We start from the raw sequence: 22,773 nt of genomic DNA on the forward strand, positions 1-22,773 counted from the left end.
CAGGCCTGGTCCCCCCCAACTGCCCTCCCCCGCAGGCCTGGTCACCCCCAACTGCCCTCCCATGCTAGCCTGGTCACCCCTAACTGGCCTCCCCTGCAGGCCTGGTCCCCCCCAACTGGCCTCCCCTTCAGGCCTTGTCCCTCCCAACTGCCCTCCCTTGCAGGCCTGGTCACCCCCAACTGCCCTCCCCTGCAGGCTCAGTCACCCTTAACTTCCTTCCACTGCAGGCCTGGTCCTTCCCAACTGCCCTTCCCTGCTGGCCATCTTGTGGCGGCCATCATGTAGCCATCTTTGACTACATGGGGCGGCCATCTTGTGTATTGGAGTGATGCTCAATTTGCATATTACCTCTTTATTATATAGGATATATATAAAAGCCTAAGCGACCTTTATGACCAGACAACCGGATGACCGGCCAGTAGCTATGACATGCACTGACCACCAGGGGGCAGACGCTCAATGCAGGAGCTTCCCCCGGTGGTCAGTGAACTCCGACAGCCAACCTCCTATGGTCCCTTCCCCCAGCCGACCCCGATCACCCACCAGGCCGAGGGGAGGGCAGTTGGGGGTGACCCGTTGTGCACTGAGACTCTAGTATACTATATTTTTATGATCCTTAGTTTAAAGAACCATCTTCAGGTTAGATAACATAAACCCTAGCCACTAATTTTGTCATTTATCCAACAATAATCAATGAGTATCAATATATTCCAGGGAGTATTCCAGGCCCTGAGTTAGTCAGGTAATGTAACATTAGCTGCCATAATAAACATAGCACAATCTCAGTGGCTTATTACAATAAATGTTTATTTCTCTCTCTATAAAACCCAAATAAGGTATTCTTGGATGAAGGGCTCTCTGGAGTGGATCTCTTCAAAGGATGACTCAGGATCCAGACTTCTTCCATATTTTTATGCCATCATGTACAACGTGTACCTCTAATGTAACCTCAGAAGATGAAGAGAAATGTGCATTGGATACTTAATCCCATTCACCCAGAAATGACATAAACTCCACTGGGAGATTTAGTCATATGTCCTCTCTGAGATGCAAACAGGTTGGAAATTATAATCCCTGGCCACTAGCCACTTCCCAACAGCTCTACACTATGAAAAGGGAGAATAAATCTGTGGTCATTAGTTAATCATTTCTATCACAATTGGGGAGTAGAACAGACCAAGATGCCCAAACTCATAGAATTATTATTCATTGACTATTTATAATCAGATACCAAAATTATAAAGATGAGTAAGACATAGTTCTTCCCTTTAAGAAACTCACAGACTGGAAAGAAATAAAAAATCCACACAAATAATTTTGGTGGATGATAAATGCCATAAAAAGCAGTAAGGCCACACTCTTTGACCACCAAACAATGAAACTGAAAATTACTAACAAAAGTAGAAAAATTTGGATACTTTTCTAAATAATCATATGTCCAAAAGAAAATCAAAACTGCAACTATTTAAAATACAATACTAGGATTCAGCTAAAGATTTAATGAAAAAAGTCATAGCTTTAAATGCTCTAATTCTAAATTAAAAAGGAAAAATACAAAATGTAAGTATGTGACATAATGGTGTATATGAAATTCAAGAAAACCAATTGAAAATTATTAGATCTATCTGATCCAAAACCTCTGCACTTAGCCACCATGCCTTGCTGCTTCCTGGTCTTTAAATTAGTTTGTGAAAGGAGATGAAGGGCTTTGTCCCCTCTACTTGTTTCTACACAATCCAGTAAGACTGTTATAGAAAAGGTTGCCTGATTTTTCAGGCCAACCTTGAATAGGATCCAGTAAAATAATAAGTGAATGAATGAATGAATGAATGTGAAGAAGAGAACAGTATTCGAAAACATTTGCTATTCTTCGAAGTTAATCTCTTTTAATGATAATCAAATGTGAACTGTCACTCCTTATTAAAAGGAATAGAAAAACTACACACTAATCATTAGCATTATTAGGCCATTCTCTTAAAAGTTGAAGGAAAACAAGTGATATGGTTTCAATAAAGTAAAGAAAGGTGAATTTGTCAAAATCTAAAATATATTAGCTTATGTTCAAATATCAAGATTTAATTCACCATCTGGATCTAAATTTAACCTTGTTAGCCCTTCTCAGCTAAATATGCTAAGAAACCCAGTGAATTTATATAATGTACCAACTAGCTTTAAAATTCTACGAGAGAAGAAATTTATCTACCCTGTTCACAGCTATAATCACTGCATCTGGCATATAGTATTCCTTAATAAATACATGTTGAATTAATGAATAAATAGTCATTTCAATTAGTGAATGATGCCCAAAGACAGATTTCAATATTCTTATGAAGATTTATATTTACTTGTTCTTCCATATTATGAGGCCTCCACATTAAATTTAAAATGACAAAATTGATTTGCAGCAATTAAAAAGTGTTGTCAACATATTCTCACATTTATAAGATCTGAAAATGTTTTCCTTATAAACATTTCTTGAGAAAGGTTCACTATGTTAGATTGTCTCATTTACTTATAAACTTTCAAAACTCTAGTTGTACTACATTCAAATTCCTCATTTCCCTTCAAGTTAGTGACCAGCATTATCAGCCCACTTTATTTGTCACTACCCTTATGTTTTTGCCTCAAGCTTTAACTGATTATATTCTTTGATTTCCTTACTCTAGTGTAGATTCCTTTTTAACTGCAGATCTTTAAAGCGACATTAGCAGCTTTTTGTTCCTTGGAGGTTTTTTTCCCCTTCAGGATAATTACATTCTGTTGTGCCTTTTATTATGGTGTCTTTTAGGATCTTCTAAACTTGTACACTCTTGGGCTCTATTTAATAGTGAACTCCCTCCTCTACTTTCCACACTAAACCATGCTCATTAGGTTTCTTAATCCTCTATAATTTGCTTTCATTAAATTTTATACCTTCCCGTTGGTATGTTCTATGAGTCCATTTCCCTAGCATACCTATTGCAAGCAGCCCAGAATCAACAGTACTAAACAAGCTTATTCACTTTCCCAGCCAACATGACCCTATTCTGTACTACGTATGTCTACAACATACTCTGTAGAGTCATGTTGGCTCGAGGTGGGGTTGGGGGTGGGGTGGAGTCTTTGTTTTGAATGTTTATGGACCATGAAACTATACCATTTAACTTGGTATTTCATTTTCTCATCCAAACATTGCCTGAGAAGGTTGGGACCACAGAATTAGACACTGGGTTAACTTGAATATACAGTTATAGACTCCAGGTTTTTCTTGGTCAGAAAGCTATTCTATTTTAACAGAACAGAAATAACAATATCCTGATGTTATGTAGTGACTAGTAAATTCCAACTATATCTTTGTCTCACACTCAGAATTCAGAAGAGAAAAACATCTTTTTTCAGTTATTCTGCAAGAGCTCTGCTTTTCCAAATGGGTTGTTTTTCAAAGACATATGCATGTTCTTGAAATCTGACTACACAGCTGACTCTGGTCTTTTCAGCAGTTCATCCTCTGCTTTCTCTTCCATTCTACTCATCACTAGCACCTTTGCTGATGGGTATGTTTTTTGTTTTTAACTTCCTAGGGACTTCAGTTAAATTATTTTTTTTTTAAATCTTGTTAGTGAATTGAAAGAGTTAATGAAATTTCCAAAGGTGCCTAGCTTATTCAAGCAAAGTTTACACTTCAACCCTGAGCAAGTTAACTTGTGATCCTCCCCAACCAAATGACAGAAAGCAAAGCCAGTAAGTTCTTTATTTAATTGGTTTGCATCCACACACTGACCTCCAGAGTTCTGTTTACATAGCCTATCATGCAATATGCGCCACAGTTCTCTGCTTCTCTCAAAATCATGTTTCTCCTGAGATTTGATATGTTTAATCACTACATTAAACTCAATGTTCTGCTTCCTCCAGCATCAAATAACTTCCCTTCTTGGGAGGTGGAGAGAAGAGGACAGCTTCTTGCTACTTCTGAACATAAAAGGAGGTCTGTTTTACTCTATTAGTAAAATCACCAACTACACACACTCGTAGGCAAGCAACACTAATACATCAACTGGGAACCTTTTCAAAACTCCTTTAGAGAGATTGCTCTCAACTGAGGAAGCCGAAATCTTTAGACATGAATCAGTTATAAACCAACAGAAATGGAATTCAATCAATATACAACTCAGGATGTAGAAGACGCAGCTAGATGGCAGCTAAGGTTTAAATCAAATTAATCAAGAATAGAACATTCTTTGGGGTCATAACACCTCTGCCTTTTGGTTGAGGCGCTCTCTCTCTCTCTCTCTCTCTCTCTCTCTCTCTCTCTCTAATATATTTTATTGATTTTTTTTTTTTTACAGAGAGGAAGGGAGAGGGATAGAGAGTTAGAAACATCAATGAAAGAGAAACATCAATCAGCTGCCTCCTGCACACCCCCTACTGGGGATATGCCCGCAACTAAGGTACATGTGCTTGACCGGAATCGAACCTGGGACACTTCAATCCGCAGGCCGACGCTCTATCCACTGAGCCAAACCGGTTAGGGCAGGTTGAGGCTTTCTTAAACTTCACCACAAATAGAACTTTCCTCTATTTACTTGTTTGTTTGTTTATTAAATATTTTTTATTGATTTTTTAGAGAGAAAGGAAGAAACATTGATGTGAGAGCAAAACATTGATCAGCATCCATTACACCAAAAGGTGCCCTGCCCAGAAATTGAACCAGCAACCTTCTGATGCATGGAATGCCACCCAACCAAGTGAGACTCACCAGCCAGAGCAAACTTTCATCTCTTTAACTGAATGTGGACATGTAATACCACAATCCTTCCATAAGAATTTGTACGTGACCCAAATTTCGGAGATAGATAAAAATCTCAAAAAATGAATAGGTCTCTTTCAGTATGTCAAGACAATCTATAATTTCCAGGTTTTAAAAATAACATGAAATGTATGTATTTTACTTTTAAATATTTCAAGAAAAAAGAAAAGTGAAACAAATATGGCAAATCATTAAAAATAGTAAAATCTCGATGAGGGATATATATGTGCTTATTATACTACACCATGGCTACTTTTATATATAGTTCATATTTTTCATTATAAAATTTTTTTGAAAATTAAAAAAAAATTATCCATGGGTTGCTTTTGAAGAAAAAAAAAAAGACACAATTTTAATAAGAAAATTTTAAATCATCCTCTAGTCTAGGTTGACCATTTTGGTATACTAGTATAGTCAACAACTGACATTTTTCACGAGGTGCTGACAATGAAAACTTTCCTTCCTTCCTCCTGAATCTGACTCCACTGCCTGAAACTCATTTACACAAACTGCAAATGTGGAGTAAGCTCTGCATAAGTTGGATTCTTGAAAAGAAAAAAAGGTTATATATGTGTGTATAATTTTACTTTGAAATACTTTATGGCTAGTTATTGACCATAGTATTTGTTTTTAAGGGATTTTTCCCTTAGTAAGATGGCATATTCCTTCATTTAAAAATCGTCAGGAACATTGTTACAGCTGTATATAACATTAAACAGAGTTAGTTTACTTTCTGTATTTGATGAACAATAGAGAATCTGAACCTATTAAAGTCATACATTTAATTGTTCCAATATGCTACCTTATTCCTAACCAAAATTTGCATGATATAGAATGCCAAAGACTGCATTTCTAATTTTCTTTGTCATGATTCCCTCATTTGATAGTTAGCTAAAAGAGTTTATAAGAAAAAAATTATCTGTTTATTTGAAACCACCTAAATTCTTTCCAAAATGTATTTAAAATCAAAATTAAAACACACACACACACACACACACACAAATAAACTTTTAATCAGTATTTCCCATAAGATTTTTCATAGTACAGGACTTTATAAGTTTTCAAAGACATGCAGATGTTGTCCATGATAGACAGTTAAAAAAGTAGGACTTGAAAAAATAAGACTCATGAACAAAATCTTGGGTCACAAGAGTGGAAGATGTGTGTCTGTACAGATGTTATAACTATTTTCAGAATAAATACCAACCTTCACTACAGGAATTTAGCAGCACACTTAAATTTGGATTTGAAAATTTAACATAAATTTTCTGTCTTTGACAATAGCTGCCTAATATTTCAGTTTTGTATGCCATTTCCAGGTTTTACCTTCAAAATGAACCTGGTGGACTTTTTCATTTTTAAAAGCTATATTCCAGATCCTCGAGCTTAAAACCAGTTTCTGACTTGATATTTAGGGAATTAAATCAGATTATAACACCCAGTGGGTTCTTAATAAATATTTTTGGTGACTGACTGGCAAAAATAAAAAGATATGCAATTTTATGTAAAAATTCATTCTTCATCAATTTTATTCATTTATTTTTATTATACTTAAAGATTTTATTTTTTAAATATATTTTTATTGGTTTTGGAGAGGAAGGGAAAGGGAGAGAGGAATAGAAACATCAATGATGACAGAGAATCAGTGATTGGCTGCCTACTGCATGGCGGCCCCTACTGGGGATTGAGCCCACAACTGGGGCATGTGCCCTGACTGGGAATGAAATTGTGACCTCCTGGTTCATAGGTCAATGCTCAACCATGGAGACACACTACCCAGGCTTAAAGATTTTAATTAGTAAAAATGACAAAGATTTTTTCACCCTATTTTGAATCACCTTTTATAATCCATAAAAAAGTCAAATAGTTGATATAACTCACTGTGTCTTTAATTTCCTTATAAGTCAATACTGTAAACCAGAAATGCTTCTCTTATACTATCAATGTCACATGTGACTCAAAAGCCCAAGAACACACAGATGGAAAGATTTCTGGAATCACAGTTACCAAATTAGGTGAAATTGTTAACTCAAATGTCCAGAGTTCATATTTAAAGAGTCTCACCAAATTGGGGATTTTACATCTATACAATAAAAGGAAGAATGAGCTTTTGAAAAAAATGAGCATGTTGGCTCCTTGTCACCACTATCATATACATAGTCTTGGTTTCTTTGTGGATATAATAAACAAAAACTTTTATTCAAAAAGTAGGAATGTTACTTTTATTTAGTAAGTTATATATTCTTCTGCAAATTATTTCTCCTGGAATAGAAAGTTTATGTTTATTTATCTATTAACAGTTCACTAAAAAACATAATTTCCTTGCATCATACATGAGGCCATTTTTGTGCTTTAATTGTAAACATCATCAAAAACTCCAAGGCTCACAGACCTCAGCAAGTTACATGGAGACACGGTCAAACATAAGGATTATATGGCTACATTCGTGCTTAATAAGAAAAAGACAGCAGAAGTATGCCACTGTTTGTGAGAATACAAATTTTGTTTTGATAGATACAAAATCATGGCTTAAGGTGACCTTAGTTTTCCACTAACCACCCTCCAACAAAACAACTAAAGAATAACTAATAAGTCATAGACAAATATCTATTTCTATTGACTAAACTCTTTATAGTTTACTGGGTTAGATGTAAATATTACCCACTTTTGATAACAAGACACTTCCAGAGAATCTTCAAATTATTCAGGATGCTTTGTCCACTGAGAGACTAACTCTATTTTGAGCAATGATTTTGTACAACCCCACTTCTGCTTTTAAAATAAAACTGCAGATAGAGAGCATTAATGCTTCTTGCAGAACTATCAAGAATCCCATAGTGAACATCTCAAGTGAGGATTCCAAGCAGCTCAGAGCCCTGCTTTGAGGTGGGGTTCATGTTTTGAAAAGAGACTGCCTCGTCTGTTTAAAATCAAAATGGTTCTTGATCTGATGAATTACTCCTCAGAGAATAATGTAAATAAAATATACTCAGAATAACATTATTAATGTAAACATACCTGAAGCAGAGTCAAATTTGGTTTCTGACCTGCAAAGGAAAAGACATTTTTTACAATATAAAAATAGATTATTAAAGAATAACTATTATTTTATGAGGAGGGCAAGTGGTAGATGCAACAGTTACAGATTTCAGTACAATGGTCAACAAGTAAAATATCTTTAAAAAACATAAATAGATATTTATTTTAACCATTTTAAATGCATGCATTACCCTAGGTCCCCTAAACATGCAGATATCCAGAGAGATAGCACAGTATGGAAAAGATATTAACTTTTCACTTGTTTTTGAGAGAAAGAAGGTAAATTATATATTTTTTAAAAGCACCCAGTCTCTACAGATTAACTTTTTCAGTAATATAATAAAGCAATTTTTAAAAACCCACAAATTTGAAACTATCCTCTTGACCCATTATTAAAGATTTTTAATTATTTAACACCAAATAATTTTTCACTAAGTTCTTCACAGAGTAAATGAACCTAGTAACCCCATATGTTTAATAAGTAGGAGGGAAAGAATCCAAGCCGTTGTGGGAACATTATGTTTCAGATATAGGTTAATACTGGTTGTAAATTCAGAAGCCTTTGAAGCTCTCGGTTCGGCTGTGGGAAAACTTCTGTGAGGTAATTACTCTCGAGATGCTGCTGATGTGCTGTCAAGCAGAATTAACCCCGAGACTAGGCCTATCTACACAAGCCCCTCTAAGACAGCATTGTCTATATCTAGCTCTCAAACCAATTAGTGGGCATGCTCCAGTCAGGTCTATATCACACATTAACAATCAGTAGTATATATGTTCACAGCTGCCACCCCAAGATACAAGGACCGGCCAGCAGGAGTCCTGTTAAAGGATGTTATGCTGACAGAAGATTTTTTCCTGGGGAAATGTAGTTAACCAAATGGGGAAAGAGATTTCTTTGAAATTATGCCAGGGTACCACAGCCCTTTTGGAAGCAGTGTTTTTTTGTGTTTTTTGTTTTTGTTTTTTTTACCTAAATTAGCACGACAAAGGGCAGAGAGGCAGAAGATAAACAAGAAGTGGCTTCTTTTGTCACAAAAACTTATTTTCTCAAGTACTCACAAATAAAGTTTCACCTGATGCTTAAAGTCAATAACTGAGAACAAACACATTATTATCATCACCATGGTTATCAATCACCACTGTAATCCAGGTCCACATTTTTCCCCAGTCCTGGGCCCACTAGTCGGCATCTCAGTCCTTCTCTTAGATGTCCCTGACACCTGTTCAAGAGCAAGCTCATTTTCATTTTTTTCTCCTGTTCTGGAAAGCCTCGCTCAGGCCTCTTTGTTTCCACATTCTGAGCATAACTCTAGCTGACACTGACCACTGTCGTCATGCTGGTTTCCTTGCCTATCTTATCTTTCCCACTAGATTATGTCTATGAACCTTTGTAGCCACAGCACCTATATAGTGGCTGCTGCTTGTACTCAACAAATAGCTGTTGAGAAAAACATCCTTATCTCCTTACCTGTATGTTCTTCCTTCTGTCTAAGGTTCCCTTCTACTTATATCCTAAAAACGCATTCTCACATCTCCCCTGAAACTAGACCATACCAATTCCTCCTCTCTCTGTCATATCTTCAGTATCTTGGTTTCCACAGGTTTCTCCTCTCTTCTTCTTAGAAGTGCTCCAAAATTGAATAAAAGCCTTCCTTTAAATCTGTTCCCTTTTCTCATCCTCCCTCTTTCTTTTTTTTTTAAAAAACATTTTCTTTATTGATTTCAGAGAGTAAGGGAGAGGGAGAGAGAGAGAGAAACACCAACGATGAGAGAGAATCACTGATCGTCTGTCTCCTGCACGCCCCCCACTGGGGATCGAGCCCGCAACCCAGGCATGTGCCCCTGGCCGGAATCGAACCTGGGACCCTTCAGTCCGCAGGTCGACGCTCTATCCATTGAGCCAGGCCAGCTAGGGCTCCTCCCTCTTTCTTACTGATTTTACTATCAAGTTTATTGACAGGATGGACTATATCCTATATTGTATGTCTTCCTTTCCTGACCTCCCAACACAGTGATCTGCCCTTGCTAAGGTTTATCAGTGTCTTCCTAGTGCTAAATCCAAAGGCCCTGTTATAGTCCCTGCTTTTCCAAACCTCTCTCCAAACTAGCACACAACACTGCCTGAATGTCATAACTGCAACCTCAAATGCCACAGGTACTAAGCTAAACTCACTTTCTTTCCCCTCAAATATAATTATCCTGCTAATTTCCCTATCAGTTAAGTTGGAAATCATGATGGTATTCTAGTTTTCTTCTGCATCTCATTATCTAATTAGCCACCAAGACCTGTTGCTTCTACTGCCTTCCCCTCCTCTCTGTCCTCACACTAAGCATCGTTAGGCCTATCTTTGACTCAATAACCTCATAACCAGATCCCCACTCCTTTTCAATCCATCATCTAATCAGCTGCCAGATGTTTTCAAAACATCAATCTATCACATTACTATCACCCCAACAACTAGAGCAGAGTTTTCAAAATTTGGTCACAAGTGAACCCATTAGTGGATTACAAAATCAATTTAGTGTATTACAACTAGTATTTTTTTTAACTGAAATGGAATAATAAAGAAGACAAAATGCACTTCACATTTTGAGGATATATGTAATTTTGTACAACTTTTAGGTATATGTATGTGGGTGTGTGTGTGTGTGTGTGTGTGTGTGTGTGTGTGTGTGTGTACGGAGCAGTATTACCCTTACAAGTGAGCAAAAAGCCTCTGTTCTGGCGTTCCTCTGGCTGCATCCTCTTCTCCCCAGGCAACCAAGTACTGGGGTCCCCAGTATACCCTACCCAAATGGCTCTGAGCCAGCTTCCTCAGCCTCAATTCAGTTCAGGTATGCTACCAGTGTGTGTATGTACCTCCAGCCCAAGGGGTAGCCAAAGGCTATGTATGACTTGAAGGAGGAAGCTTGGACCTTAGGGCAAAAGGAAGAGGGAACAAAGAGGGTAGAGCAGGGCAAATGCTTTCCCTACTCTTCTGTGTTCCTGCTCAGAGAATTCTTAATGCAAACCCGCCTGTGAGAGTGGAGCGCTGACAGCACCCAGGGACCAGAGTTCCCCTGTGGACAAGATGGGCATGGTCTGGACAGCCTTGAAATCCAGGTGACTGGCTGGTGAGGACAGGGAAGGAGCACTGAAAGAGCTCCTCCCCCAATAGAGAAGAAAAGAAATAAGATGTTTCTCTTATAGATTGCATAACCATTGGAAGAGAAGGCAGAGGGAGCCTTCTCCTCACCTCCCACTTGGCCTTGTTGCTATTATCCCTCCATTTCCCCAGAGTTAATAACAGCATTTTGGTGGAAAACAAAAGTAATTTTAAATTTGCACTATTCTCAGTTATTTGGTTTCACACACAGACTTTATTGTTTTTGTTGTGAGATATGTTTGTCAAGGTAGGTTGGTATATCCTTTGCTAACAGTTAGTTTATTGCCTTAATTTATAACTTTCAGAATAATTAGCTATATTGTGTCCCAACGTGTCCTCTTGCCCAGCCACTGCAAATTCAAGGGCCACAAGGCCTGGTAATAAGGCACCATGTAAAAAGGTATGTTTTTTTTTACTATGGGCCACAGACAAAATGTTTGAAAGCTACTAACATAGGGACATCAAGTTCACATTCTGGTGCATGGTGCACCATGACTGGCTTGCTTTTCCATCTCTAATCCACACTGTGGCCTTTACTCTCACCAAACCAAACTATTGCCATCTTAGTTCACAGCCTGCATCCAGCATCCTCAGTCTTCCCCAGATCATCACTGACCAACTTTGATTCAACCATCAGGACTCACCTCAATCCTCAGCATCCTGCCTGCCCCCCTTGCCTCCCAGGGCTCCTGGCTCACCCCTGGTTTACTCCACAGTTGGGGGCCTGGTGTGCCATCTCACACAATGTGTAGCCCCAACTCAAAGCTCAGCGAGCTATGGACTGGGTCTCATCTATCTTCATATTCTCAACACTTAGCACAGCACCCGGCATTTAAGAGTTCTTAAAAACTTGTAGTGGGAACAAATGAACAAATAAATCTGTAAATTAATAGAAAGACAAATACAAGATACAGTGACCAAAAACTCTATAAATGCCTCTTAAGATATAAAAAATCGTATCAGGAAGTTTTTATTCTTCAGACCATCTCATCTTCTCTAGGTATAGCTGGTCAGTGTGTAAAATCCTATATAATAAAGATGTAATATGCAAATTAACCCTCATGCCCTCACAAGATGGCTGCCTATCACCAGGCCAGCAGGGGCATTAGTGAGGGACGACCAAACAACTGAACAAGCAGGATGTGTGGGACAACCAGGCTGGTGGGGGGGCCATGAGGGGTGACCAGGCCAGCAAGGGGGTGGGCAGTTAGGGGCGACCAGGCTGGCGAGGGGGTGCAGTTGGGAGAGACCAGGCCAGCAGGGGGGGCAGTTGGGAGCGATTAGGCTGACAGGGGGGGCAGTGAGGGGCAACTAGGCCAGCAGGGGTGCAGTTGGGGGCGACCAGGCTGGCAGAGGGGGGCAGTTGGGGGTGACCAGTCAGGCAGGCAGGTGAGCGATTAGAAGCCAGAGGTCCAGGATTGTGAGAGGAATGTCTGACTGCCGGTTTAGGCCCACTAAACCAGCAGTCGGACAACCCCCAAGGGGTCCCGGATTGGAGAGGGTGCAGGATGGGCTGAGGGGACCTTCCCCCCATGCACGAATTTCATGCACTGGGCCTCTAGTAGATACATAAAGTGCAGAGAAAATATCTTCACAAACTAATTAATAACCTTGGGTATCCATTTTTTATATTAAAAAGTATTTTCAGAATTCTTTTTTTTTTTAATAATTTTTTTGTTAGTCCTCACCGGAGGACTAACATTGAATTTTTTGAGAGAGTGGAAGGGAAGAGGAGAGACAGAGAGAGAGAAACATTAATGTGAGAGAGACACAATAATTGATTGCTTGAGATCGACCTGCAACTGAGATACATGCCCTTGACCAGAACTGAACCTGGGACTCTTCAGTCCGCAAGCCAGTTCTTATCCACTGAGCCAAACCGGTCAGGCTACTTTCTGAGTTCTTAAACACAGTACTGAAACTTCAAAAATACAACTACTCTATAATAATTAAAACATCACAACAGAAATTAATACTGTCAGTTTGAGAAGTAGGGAAAATTGGTTCTATGGTATAAGTTAATTCAGGTTTATATCAGATTTCACATACACACACTTATATACACAGGGACACAAAGTACTCCTGTACATATTATGGACTAATCTCTACTCATAAATCCTTTTTAAAAAATAAGTAAATATAGATAGGAACAAACAAATAAGTATGACAAAAGAACTCACACAATACAGATTATATAAGAGAGTCAAAGAGTTCATTCATTCCAAACACATTTCTTATGTGCTTATTTTCAGTAATATATTATGCTAGATGGTAGAGAGATTAAAAATGCATAAAGTAAGGTTATGTGGGATACGATATGCATAAATATAATTGTCTCCACAGACATCAATTTTAACCCTTGATTACATACTTACATTTAAGCTTAAACCTATTCACCCAATTCCTCTGACAACTGCCAAAAGATGGTGAATACAGCATAGACTATTAATGTCATCCAATTTCTATTCTCCCCTTTTTTATTTTAGAAATAGAATTTTTGAATTTTCGATGGGCACATAGATGCTTATGTAAGACAATTTTTTCCAGCTCTCCTGTAGCTAGTTGTAACCACATGACTAAGTTCTTTGTCAAAAGAATACAAGCAGAAGTGAAATGTAGAACATCTGAATCATACCCTTAAAGGGAATGATTGCACTCCTCCCGTCTTCCTCTCTTCTCCCCATGGCTGGAAAGTATATGCGTTTCCAGGAACTGAAGCAGCTGAAGCAGACCCCATAGACCATGAGAGAGGAGCTAATAGATTAACAGCCTTTGGGCCAAAAAACAAAGTTTTTATTTTTTAAATGTTACTGTCTCATGAGGATCCCACAAAATCTCAGAGAACACAGTTTTTTGTTTTTTTATTTTTGCTTAATGTCCCATTGAATTAAATTTTTAAATGGGAACCATGTAAGTATAAACTACAGGTTGATGGAATCAGTGTTCCAAAAGGTCTCAATCAACATGTAGAAGAGTGTGGGTGCTGGCTGTTCTTACTGTTCTTAATTGATGTTAACTAAAGATTCTAGCTACAGAAAATTATTAGAGGGAAGGCACAGAAGGAAGACTGATTTTTGCGTGCAAGTGAATTATATATGGCAACTCCACACCAAGGAATTTCTAGGACAAACCAGGTCAAATGACCTAACCTGTTGTCACCTTAAAGCATGAAAATTTTTCAGAAATTCCCAATTTCAGCATCCTACTTATAAGTCTAAGTATTTCTTTTTACCCCTACAAATAATTCAAAAACCTTCATCAGACCACAGGCTAGGATAAGAGCCATGAATATCTATGTGCCCCCTTCACTATGTAAACATAATATGCTTCCTCTGCCTGGAAAGTTCCTCCCTGCCCCCCCCCCCCCCAACTCTAGAATCCCCTGACCCCTTTGCCTATTTAACTCCTCAGACTTTCTCCACATATTAGCTTAATTATGGTTTCTTTGAAGAAGAGTGGCCAGCCTAGATTAAATCCCTTTTAGATCACCAATCACTCCTTTACTCTCATCAGAATTGTCATTCCTCATTTGCTCGTGACTCATTTTAAAAGAGTCAATAATTGTGGCAGACATTATTTGTTGCCTATTTAATGGTTTTCCCTAATAACAGAATACCAATTTTTGAAGGGTGCTAAAATGTGGCCACCTCAGGAACAAATCATCAGTAGGTTAAACTCATTGTGGCAATCCTATTCTCCTTTTCTCCTCTGCCTGTGACTGGTTCAAGGACAGGCATGTAAGCCACCTTTGAGCAGTAAAAGGTACAGGGGAATCTGCTGGGGATACTTTTCGGAAAAATATTTCTCTGTGGAAAGGACAGAGGTGATTTAGAAATAAGGCCCCTTTTCTACTCTCTCCCTGCTTCGTGCCTTTGAAGTTATTATATGTAGGGATGTGACACTTAGAACTGCTGTAGCAATCTTGTAACCATGAGGGAAAGGCCAAGAAAATCACAGAAATGCCAACCCAGAACTCTGACACCATCATTCCAGAACAGCCTTTCTCTAGAGTTTTGCTGGGGCAGTCAAATCTGGCATTATTAGCCACTTTTACTTGGCTATTTCTGTTACTTTTAACCCAATATATTTTAAATGATATTGTTACCATAGCAGCATTAGGCTATGAAGTATCATATTTACTGTGTCTAAAATTTAGGTTTCTATGTTATATATTTACTAGAAGCCTGGTGCATGAAATTCGTGCACTCCGGTGAGGACTAACAAAAAAAATATTTTAAAAAAAAAGATTTCTGAAAATACTTTTTAATATAAAAAATGGATACCCTGGGCAGCGGGCATAAGCCGTCAGTCGGACATCCTTAGTGCTGCGGCCGCTGCACTCACCAGCCGTGAGCTCGGCTTCTGGCTGGGGGAGCACACTAACCACCAGGGGACAGCTCCTGCATTGATTGTATGCCCCCTGGTGGTCAGTGCGTGTCATAGTGACCAGTCATTCTGCTGTTTGGTTGATTTGCATATTAGCCTTTTATTACATAGGATGATAATGATGGAATAAATACAAAAGACAGAAAAATACACAGGAAGAAAAAATAAAAACTCAATTTGAATATTTAAAAACATGTTCGTTACCTCAACCAAAAACTGAGAAAAAGATACAAATAAAAGGTGCCCATTAACTGCATGCTTAATTTTTTTTAAACTGAGAAATAAAAATTAAAAAATCAAAAATGTCAAAATCAAGACAATCATGAGCAAAGGAGCAGCTGAGTCCCTCCTATGCTGCTTGAAGATGCCTCACATGAGCCTATTAATGAGAATCTTCAGGCTTTCATTATAATTTTTTCTCCTTCACCGACACTCTTCCATTGGGCACTGTGCTACACAGAGCACGCCTGTGTAAATTCCTGCTGCCCGTGGGCACACTTGTGCTCCCACTGATACTGTTTTCTGTTTTGTTTTCTTTATAACCAGCCCCTGGCACGTTCACTGGGATCACCCTGATATGTCGGAGACTTTATGCAGCCAGTGAAGACAGACACAGCAGAGTCCAGGCACAGGTCTTCCACTTTCTACCCCATGTGACTTTAGAGAGGTTAAGTGCCTCTCTAAGTCTCAGTTTCACTATCTATAGAATGAAAGTAATTTATTTACCTTTTAAAGTTTTGTGTAGATTAAATGGGATGTTGCTATAAAGTGCCTATGTCAGGACCTGGCTTAGATTGGAAGTTGAATAAAAAGTAGGGTTTATCTAAGCCAGTGGTTCTCAACCTTTCTAATGCCGTGACACTTTAATACAGTTCCTCATGTTGTGGTGATCCCAACCATAAAATTATTTTCGTTGCTACTTCATAACTGTAATTTTGCTACTGTTAATGAATCGTAATGTAAATATCTGTGTTTTCCGATGGTCTTAGGCTCTACAGCAGCAGTTGCTAGCGGTTCTCAACCTGTGGGTCACGACCCACAGGTTGAGAACTGCTAGTAGGGTCGCCTAAGACCATCGGAAAACACAGATATTTACATTACGATTCATAACAGTAGCAAAATTACAGTTATGAAGTAGCAACGAAAACAGTTTTATGGTTGGGTCACCACAACATGAGGAACTGTATTAACGGGTTGCAGCACTAGAACGGTTGAGAACCACTGCTCTACAGGAATTCCTAAAGGGACAAGCAGAGCCCTATGTAGCTCATTAAGGCCTAACTGCATCCAATATTTATAACTCAGTTTAATAATATTAACAATGATAGCTATGATCATGAAAGCAATCATTTAATTATGTCATATACTAAGACATGGAAGAATGTTATTTGACAGCATTAAATTTTAAAAATCATTGGTTAATAATTTTAGGGTTAAAATTGATGTTCTGATTGTCCAGATAATATGTTTATCCAGAGCCTTTCATTTCACTGTACACAAACAGAGGAATCAACACAAAATTAGAAAGAGAAAAACATAAATTAAGAATAAAGATGCCGTGGAGAAAACAATATAATTTCCAGTCTTAAGTCTACCCTCTGTTTCTACAAAACCCTGAAGAAAAGCCATTTGGATCTTAAAGTCAGGTGTGGGGGTTTTTTTGTTTTGTTTTGTTTGTTTTTGCAAAGTAAGGATAATAATATCTGCTACTGCATACAGATTTTTAAGAACAAAATAAATAATGGTTGAAGCTGGTTTTGCTCAGTGGATAGAGCATCAGCTTGCAGACTGAAGGGTCTCAGGTTTGATTCCAGTCTTAGGGCATATGCCCAGGTTTCGGGCTCAATCCGCAGTAGGGGGTGTACAGGAGGCAGCGATCGGTGATTCTCTCATCATTGATGTTTCTATCTCTCTCTCCCTCTCCCTTACTCTCTGAAATCAATAAAAATATATTTTTTAAAAATGATTGAAGCACAAGGAAAATGTTGTAAAAATGAATTTTCCTTGAGAATTTTAGAATTACACAATTCAATAATTTAATTGAGTATAGGAATTAATTTAATAAGTATCTTAAACTCATTCATTATTTTACTTAAAAATGTATCATTTCTAGTTAGCACAATTAAAACCCAGCCTGAGGCAAACTATCAAAGGTAAATGGATGAGAAAGTCATTGATTCTTTTTTCCATTCATCCATTAGACTTATGCATTGAGCATCAACCGTGTACAGGTATTGTTCTTGGCACTGGGATACTAAGACAGAGTGCACATACTAGGAAAGAGAGTCAGTAGCAAACAACTACATAAATTAGATTATTTCAGATAGAGGCTTACACAGAGTGCCTTCTGTAATGAAACCTAATGTGGAAGAAGAACTATGTTAAATAAAATGGTCAGGAGTACATTTTAGGAGGAAGTGACACTTCGCCAACACCTAAAGAATGAGAAGTAGCCCACATGCAATGTGGGTGCAAAATGGAATCTTCGGTAGAGATCCTAGAGAAAAGACAAAGGCAAAAACCCAAGTTTGGCATGAAGAAGAAGAAGGAGAAGAAAGGGGAGAGAGGAGAAGAAGGGGCAAATAAAGGTCAATGTATGTAGTAAGAAGTGAAGGAAAAACAGAATAGTAAGAGATGAAGTCAGAGAAGTAGACAAGGGCCAGATCTTGTTTTGTGAAGAATTAATTACAATGAAATAACAGTCAAAGTAGATAGCCCACCTAGCACCCAGATCTTGGTTTTTAATACTATTTTCTAGTAAGTGGAACCATGGCCCTTTGGAGAAATTGTTGATTCTAAGACTGGGGCAGAAAATATACAAGATAAGCCTAGAGCATCAAGTAGTGCTAGAAAGTAAGGATTGGGCTCAAAAAAAACCAACACACAAACAAACCCCTACATTGATAGGAATCTGTGAAAGGGACACAGATGCCAACTGAAAGAGCTCCCAATAGCCAAAGCTGGAACAATCTGAGCAACAAGATAAATAAAGTAGTACTGCATTATAACCCAAAGTATAAGATAAATATCCATGAGTCCATATTGATATAAACAAATGATTAATTAATTAAATGAGAAAAAAGACACAAATCTCCCTTCCAGAAGAATTTCAAATAATTTATGTAGATTGGGGAGCATAGCTCCCTGCTCCTTAAGTGTGGGCCGTGCATAGTGACTTCCTTCTAAAGAGCACAGTAAAGAAAGGGGTGAGAAGAGTAGCCTGACAGTGAGGAAACTTAACAAACACTACCTCAGCCACGTGATCCAGGTCATTATCAAAAGTGATGTCATGTTGATAGTATGTACCCCTGATAGGTGATGAAAATGGCATTTTATTTCTTTGATCTTCCTCCCCAAAATCTATAACCTTAATTGAATCATGAGAAAAACATAAAAAAATACCAACAGAGAGGCATCCTACAAAATACCTGACCAATACTCCTCAAAACTATAAAGGTCATCAAAAGTAAGGGAAATCTGAGAAACTGTCGTAGTCAAGAGAAGCCTAAGAACAAAGGGTAACTAAGTGTGATGTGGTATCCAGGGTATGACCTGAGCAGACAAAGGACATTAAGTAAAGGCCAAGGAACTCTGAATAAAGTATGAACTTTAGCTAATAAAAATATATCAACATTAGTTCATAAATTATAACAAATACACTATACAAATGTAATATATTAATAATAGGGGAAACTGGGTAAAGGAGAATTTGGAGCTATGTACCATCTTATTAATTTTTTTGCAAATCTAAAACTGTTCAAAAAATAAAGTCTATTAAGGGGGGGAAAAAAGCCAAAGCAGAAGGACTATCACAGTAATATGGGTGAAAGATGATAAAGATGATGATGAAGCAGTAGATATGTGGAAGTCAAATTCAAATTATATTTTTAAAGTGCACAGCACAAAATATGGTGGCAGATTAGATATGGAGGGTGAGGAAAAGATAATAATCAAGGTTGACTTGAGTGTTTTGCTCAAGTAATTGGGTAGACAATGAATACTACCTTTATTTAGTAAATGGGAGGGGGGAAGAGTAGGTTTTGTTTGCCACCTCTCTCTATTTCTAATTCCTGTTTTATTCTTGTGAGCTATAGGATCAATAAGAAAATTTCAAGCTGTATGATCCCACACAGGATCTCAGATTAGTATAATTCTTTTTTTTTTAATCACAGTGATACTAAAATCCTACTTTACAACAGAAAAGCATATAACTGTCTTAAAAAGAGATGGTATAAAATGTTTCTTGACCTAATTTAGGGACAAAAATTAGTACTAAATCACTGGTTCCCTAGGTCCAACTCAATGATTCTGGAAAATGCATGATTATCCAAATTACATCAAGCTTTTACAAAGAACAGATTAAAGAGTTTGGAAATGTATACTTTTAAGTTCTCCAGATGATATTGAGAACCATGACCTAGATGGCATTCCTTTAAAGCAAAGAAAACTTCTCCTGTTTAAAATATGAAAGCATCCTGCCTTTCTAATCATTTCAATTTGTTTACATTAGTAATTCCCAAAGGAACTTTTTGCCCAATGAGGAAGTAAAATATGTCCCATCACAATGTGGAAACTTCCACATTCACAAGTTGTTATACATCACCATTATAATGTTACCTTTGTGGGGAGCACTGAACTAAACACGGAACAACAAATCTGTCAGAAAAGACCCAGTCCCCAGGCAAAAATAATAATAGGTTTACACTTTCTTAGTGAACTTACTAAAAACACTTGATTTTACAGTTGTTTCTGGCCATTAATCAAGTGATAAAACCTTGGGTTCCATGAATTACTCAGTGGACCAGCAAATCACATGAAAAGATTTATCACTAAAAAGATGTTTTGTGTGGTCAGAGAACTTACACTCCATTAAACCCCCAAGCGAAAATAATATGAAGAACAAAGATTCAATGGCAAGACGCTGTCCCTCAAATCTGGAAACCATGAAAAGAAGGTCACTGGAAGATCTAAGTCACAGTCATTAAGTCATAGTCAAAAGCATTTATGGAGTGCTCACTACGTGCAAAGCACTCTGTTTGAAGGAAGAGGCCTTTTTAAACTTGCCATAATCCAGCCCATAAAGCCCCTTCTACTTTAAGATCAACAGTTTGAACCCCCATCAGGAGCAAATGGGTGGCTGGCTCATCCTGAAGGATGCAGGTGTAATTTGGTCATTACCCCTCAGTGTCTAAAATTGAATGGGCCTCTGCAGTCTGTGTCAATTTCACCGTCTGGGTGGTCTTCCAGAGCCATCTCAAAGAGGGCACACCACAGAGGTACTGAAGTTAATTTATGCTTATGTAGACTATGAGTCATGCAGCTGCCATTAACATTATATGCTGAAGTGAGTCCATAGACATAAAATGTGAAAATCTCCGGCAGCATAAAGCCAACTTTCCTTAGAGCAGAAAAACTGCAACTAGAACAACCACTGGAAAACAAATCAAGACACAAGTGAACTAAAGTGTAGTTTGTTCCAAGTATAATGCAAGATAACAGAGATGAGTTATGAACAGCAGAAGGAATCATGAGTTACAGCCAGCTAATCCATGATCATAAAATCCTACATAATAATCCTATATAATAAAAGGGTAATATGCAAATAGACCAAATGGCAGAACAACCAACCAATCAAAGTGTAATATGCTAATGATATGCTAAGCCTGCTCAACTGCTCGCTATGACGTGCACTGACCACCAGGGGGTAGATGTTCCAACCGGTAGATTAGCTTGCTGCTGGGGTCCGGCCAATCAGGACTGAGTGAAATGGGCCAGACATGCCCTGGAGCCCTCCCGTGGTCCCTCGCCAGCTCAATCATGCACCCGTGGGGTGCTTCAGCCTGGCCTGAGCTCTCTCGCAATCCTGGACCCCTCGGGGGATATCAGAGAGCCAGTTTCAGCCCGATCCCGCAGGTCACTCTTCTTAGGAGGGCGCCAGATGCAGGGCTCATGGCTGGTGAGTGCTGCTGTGGCAGCATGAGCCTCTCCCTGTTGGGACTGATTGGGTGCGAGCCTGCAGCAGGCACAGCGGGGCCAGAATGAGTGGGAGCGACAGGTAGGAGCTGCAGGCAGCGTTGGACTGTGGGTTTTGGTCCAATCCCTGCAGGCCACCCAGAGGGACCCTACCCATGCACGAATTCATGCACGGGGCCTCTAGTAAAGGAATAATAAATTGAACATAGTTATCTGGTTTGCCTTTAATTGACTCTCCTCTGTGTACCTACTTGTGATGGTGCCATGCAGTGAAAAAGGCTCAAATAGTGGAACTGGCAGCAACACTACTAAGAGCCACCATTTGTTAAACTCCTATTCAATGGCAAGTTTGTCTTCTTTTCTAGAGTTTATCCTACCTGCTAGTTAAATCCCTTCCCCCTCGTTTCTAATACCTTAAGTATATCCCAGTTTACACCTTTCTTCAATTTATCAAAAAAGTAAAATAAACTTTTCCCTTGAGTTTACTTTCCCACCAGTTCTAAGGAGTTAGCCTCATCGGCACCTAGTCATAGAGACATAACTATGATGACTGTGTTTTCTGGGATTATTTTCATTTATGATATCTTATCACATTATCTCCATTTCAGCTTGTGGTCTGAAAACATGAGACTATATTCTAAAATCATAAGAGTTTGACTTTCACTACTGCTTCTACTAAAGTTGTTCTCCAACATTGCCAAACCCAACCGCTGGTTCCTATTCTTTTGAGTCTCTGCAGCATTACATAGTCTAGTTCATCCCTTCTGTGATATCTATACATCTAACTTCAGCCTTTTTTTAAATCTTTTTTTTAAATGCTTTTAGAAAGAGAAGGAGGGGAAAAGAGAGAGAGAGAGAGAGAGAGAGAGAGACTTGTTCCACTTATGTATTCATTGGTTGATTCAAGATGATGCTCTAACCAACTGAATTACCTGGCCAGAGCTTCTAACTTCAGCTTTTATACTAATCCTAGAGGCCCAGTGCATGAAATTCGTGCACGGCGGGGGCGGGGGGGGGGGGGACGGTCCCTCAGCCTGACCTGCACCCTCTTCAATCCAGGAGCCCTCAGGGAATATCCTACTGATGGCTTAGGCCTGCTCCCCGCTCCCATGGGGAGTGGGCCTAAGCTGCACTCTGGCCTCCCTCTGCAGGAGGCAACTGGGCTGATCAGGGGAAGGCGCCAGCCCCATCACCCCACTGCTGCTGCCACTGCCGACTACCACAGCTGCCAAGGTGTTTTCATCAACACGGACTCCAGTCCCTTCACCACAAAAAATGACAACTTTCTTTAGGCATTTTCAAGATGTCTCTTTCAAAGGACATGACATTTCTTTCTTTCTTTCTTTTTTATCCTCACCTGAGGATATTTTTCCATTGATTTTCAGAGAGTATAGAAGAGAAAAGGAAAGACAGAGAGAAACATCAATGTGAGAGGGACATTTT

The 22,773-nt window shown here is 38.7% G+C and overlaps 1 protein-coding gene across 3 annotated transcripts in view; it reads right to left on the reverse strand.

Annotated features, from left to right (window-relative positions):
* MSRB3 (methionine sulfoxide reductase B3) overlaps positions 1-22,773 on the reverse strand; it is a 206,167-nt gene that overhangs the window by 88,642 nt on the left and 94,752 nt on the right. For all 3 annotated transcript variants that reach the window (XM_080662718.1, XM_080662717.1, XM_080662719.1), the window contains one exon: positions 7,805-7,833. In XM_080662718.1, coding sequence (XP_080518844.1) covers positions 7,805-7,833 — 29 coding nt within the window. The remainder of the gene's footprint in view (positions 1-7,804; positions 7,834-22,773) is intronic.

Source organism: Plecotus auritus, assembly GCF_963455305.1.
Source record: "Plecotus auritus genome assembly, chromosome: 3".
Lineage (NCBI taxonomy): Eukaryota > Metazoa > Chordata > Mammalia > Chiroptera > Vespertilionidae > Plecotus > Plecotus auritus.